The sequence below is a fragment of the Triplophysa dalaica genome, chromosome 7 (assembly GCF_015846415.1).
Source record: "Triplophysa dalaica isolate WHDGS20190420 chromosome 7, ASM1584641v1, whole genome shotgun sequence".
NCBI classification, from domain to species: Eukaryota; Metazoa; Chordata; class Actinopteri; order Cypriniformes; family Nemacheilidae; genus Triplophysa; species Triplophysa dalaica.
The window spans coordinates 21,909,631-21,913,901 of NC_079548.1; the positions used below are offsets into that span (position 1 = coordinate 21,909,631).

The 4,271-nt window shown below is 38.9% G+C and overlaps 1 protein-coding gene across 1 annotated transcript; it reads left to right on the forward strand.

The window, feature by feature from the left end:
- The first annotated feature begins 2,800 nt into the window (after nucleotides 1-2,800).
- Nucleotides 2,801-3,620, forward strand: LOC130426474 (ankyrin repeat and SAM domain-containing protein 4B-like). Its single transcript, XM_056753278.1, is given in 3 exon segments — nucleotides 2,801-2,993; nucleotides 2,996-3,334; nucleotides 3,337-3,620. Coding segments are annotated over 3 exon segments (816 nt in total).
- The last annotated feature ends 651 nt before the right edge of the window (nucleotides 3,621-4,271 follow it).

A 4,271-nucleotide genomic window follows, 5' to 3' on the forward strand; every position in this document is an offset into this window, starting at 1 on the left:
CAATGACCTGTTAGAAAAATGTTAAAGAATTAAATAATATACAGTTTTACTTCGTTTTCCTTTTTGGTGGCCTCAGGGAGTCTGTCTTTGACTGGAGATGAGGCTGCTGTTCCACAAGATGTGCTGCTGTCGTGTTCTTTTTTTTTTTTTTTTTTTTACTCTGTCCACAAAATAATTTCAAATATCAAAACACACACATAGCTTTTAAATGAAATTTAATAAACAAACATCACTTTTTACGCAGACTGCAAGCCAACATCCACTTATTTAGTGACAAAAAAGCTGACAATGTTTTCTACAAACAAACTCAATCATGGATAAACTTTGAAAAAAATAGATTGCATATGAACAAAAAAAACAATCGTGTAGGTAGCAAAACCTGTTAGTTTAGATTTAAATAAAAGTTTCAACTTACCGAACTGTATTGAAAATCAACACAAAGGTTGCTTCTGCTGTAGAATTTGAATTACAGACTTCTGGTGTCTTCCAGTGAGAGGAAGCATTCTGGGAAATGAAGTCCTTTTCATAAGTCGTATTTAACGCTGTATTCTCAAATCGACTACAAATTCCAAGATGCATGGCAAACTACATCATCATATCTGCAAAGACGTCAGTCTTGCTCGATTTCATGAAGCACTGCAAATACTGGATCAGTGATTAAAAAGCAGGCGAATCATTCGGCTCTCAATGCTCAAACTATACCATTCAGTCACAAAAAACACCAATACAAATAATATAAAAAAGTAATATAAAATCGTTTATAATGATATAAATGTTTATTTAATACAACATCACATGAATATTTTCCTTCTTAAAATTAGCTCTTGTATTCCTCATTTGATATAAATTGTTTCTGATGTGCCTGCTAAGGGTTTCCTTAATAGTACCATATTATTAGATATTAATATTGTCAGTTTTTTTACTTTTAACTTTGTGGCCAACCAAAACCGACCAAAATCTTAACTGGAATATGTCCTTTTTATGGCAAGACAGCAATTGAAAACAAAACAACTCTATTAATTATTAATGTTGAACAACGTTTAACAAAGAATCAAACAGAACTCCAATCTCCCCCTCACACATGACAAAAATTTACTGTGCCTACTATTGGCGGGAAAAAGGCATTCAAAATGGTGGCAATTACTGTGACCGGGTTTTGTCTGTTTGGTGAGGTAAAATGATCCTGTACGTAAGTATGACAATTTATTATTATATAAGTGGTTAATTGAAATCAATAAACAAACATATAACATGGTTACCGGTCTTGTTTGAGTTCTTAACAATACATAAATCAACAAAGAGAAATTATTTCATTTTCTCAGTCCAGTGTCGTAATAACAGTCTTCTCCAAAATAAGAGTCTCTAGTCACAGATCCTCACTGTGACAGTCTGTTAACCTACAGGATTAAACTGTCTATTGTAATAACTTTGTTTTACTGTTGGAAACTTCCCGTTTAAAAAAAAAAAAATTACATTACGACGGTACACAAAAAGCCATTTACAAACTCAACATATCTCAATTATTGGCAGGCTTGGGCTTGTTTCCCCGCAAAAAATACGGTCCAAACGAGGAGGGATGGGTGACAGTGAGACGCGAAGTGTGTTGCAAATGTCCAGCCTGCTTCGTAACTTTGTTTTAGTTGCTGTCACTACAGAAAACCCTGCTCCGCAAAGAACCGTATGAACTTGGGAAAGGGAGTAAACATTTCAGAGCCTTCGCAACTATGGCTGGATGTTCTGCTTTTAATTTTATCCAGAAGCCTGCAAGGTAGGATGTCTAAAAGGTGTTCTTTAGTCCCCCATCATTTGAGATTTCAATGTGCTGGTGCTCATCATGAACCGACGTGGATGCTTCGTGGGGCATATTTGCAAAAGTATGACAAAACCAATTATTTTCCGATTCTTGGATTCTTGAGCGAGGAAAGTAACGTTCAAACTCTACTGACAGTGAAGCTATGTGGTTACAGATCAGCTGGGAGAGAGATGGATGAGGTGTCTTCTTTCCTAAATCACCAGATAATGTTGGAAACATGTCAAATGTACCCCTTGGCACACACTGTCCCAAAAGCTGCAGTTTAACTTTGAATGCAGATACTTTATCTGCCAACTTAAACACGGTTGTCATTTTCCCCTGAAGGGACAAATTGAGTTCATTTAACAGGTTGAATATGTCACACAGGTATGCAAGTTTACCTATCCATTCGTCGTCACAAAAGTTTGCTGCCAGAGGGGACTTTCTTGCTGAAAGAAATATCTGGATAGGCTCTCTGAACTCGTAAACTCTCGCCAAAAATCTCCCCCTGGAAAGCCACTTGACTTCCGTTTGTAACCAAAGGCGTTTGTGTTCTGCTTCCATTTCTTTGCAAAGCTGTTCAAAAAGATGGGAGTTCAGGGCATTTGCTTTGATGTGGTTAATTATTTTAACAACGTCGTTCAGAACAGAGTGTAGTTCTGGTGACATTTTACGACTAGCCAGCATTTGTAAACTTTGCTTTAAAAATGTCCCCTCTTTGTACATGTAAACGGTCGCTCTTGAAGGGCCAAGGCATGATTAAAATATACAGAGGTGTACAGGGATTTTTAGCACATTCTTGCGACCCGGCAAGGGCTCTGTCATGACCCGGTACTGGGACGCGACCCAGGGGTTAGGGACCTCTGGATATCTGGGGCCAGATCACGAAACTGAGAACACAAAAAAGATATAAGATTCTTCTCAAGATATATTATTGGAAGTTTGTAAGAATGTTCGAGGGAAGTCTGAGGATATACAATAAACATTATTTGTATAATAAGTAGCTTTATGTCCTCTAGGGGTGATCCAGACAAGAGTGACATCTGGGGGAACTGACGCCTACATCACACAGCCGCCAACAGTCACATGCAGATCCTCAGCTTCTTGGTAAAGTTCGGCGCTAATCTCTTCCTTCTGGACAATGATTTCCACACTCCGATGGAGGTCGCCGCCTCTAGAGACCACATGGACAGTGTCCGTTTCTAGATGGTGCCGCATCCAAACAGACGAACCAGAATGCCAAAAAGTTAGTGCGTCTGAAGGAGCAGGCCAACAAAGATGCGGAGCGCAGGGTGAAGCAGTGCGAAGGTTTAAAGAAGAAACACCAGAACAAGAAGGATAAGATGTACCGCGACTCCGTCTGTGAAGCCAGTTTAGCCTCTTCAACCACAGGTACCATGGACAGCGCGAACAGAGAACAGTTCTCCAAACTCATTGCGGCAGACACCAATGGCTCTGTCAAAACAACAATCAAGGGAACCCTCCAACGCAAGTTTGGGAAAAAAGACAAGGAGACCGTGAGCAGACAGAGAGATGGCAATGTGATGACGTCTCCATAGAGCAAAATAAAAATTATGAGGATGAAGAGGATGATTTTGAAAATGAAGAAGAGGGGGCAAGTCAGTTAAAGTCTATTTTCGAAAGGCCCGGTCTCGGTCCCGTGTTCAGCCGTGAGCAGCTGGATCTCGACGCTCTCATGCTCTGCTCAGATAATGATCTTAAGAGCATCCGCATCCAACTTGGCCCACGCAAAAAGATTTTGGAAGAAGTGGCTCGCAGGAAGGCAGTCCTGGAGAGTTCTGATGTTGTGAAGGACACTTTCCTTTAATAAAAACATTAATTTCTGAGGTTCACAAACACGAGGAAAGTTTCTCTCTTTTGTGATTCCTTAACAGTTTGGTTGTCGTTGTTTCTGCTTATAGCTATATGTGATTATTTTATTGGCTTTATAAAATAAAATGTAGTGTGCGAACTCAGAAACACGCAGGAATTCTACCCTTGATATATACAAGTAACAGACTTACACCAAAAGTCTTATAAAAATACAAAGTTAATTTATACACAATTTAAAAAATAAGCGTAATTGTATACATACTCAAAGTGAAAACATAAGATATTACTGCTTCAATTCAAGCACTAGGAGTAATGTCACAATCTGGCGCCCCCTGACGAGACAGAGATTAAGAAGAGGGGCTAACACACCAATCACGCCAATAATGTCATATGCAGCAACACCCAATCACACGTGAGATTTACACAGCAAGGGCAAATAGCAAGTTTAAAAATGTACTAGTGTAAACACTTCAACATAAACCCCACAAATGAGGAATAATGATATAACTAAATTAGTTTGATCAGTATAGTAGCCTTAAAACCGACTCACATATCAAACGGTAGAAAAATAAAACCTAGGCGAGCAGCCAATACCTCACTAGACCGATAGAAGTTTAGACAAGCAAAACATCACGATTATATTTTT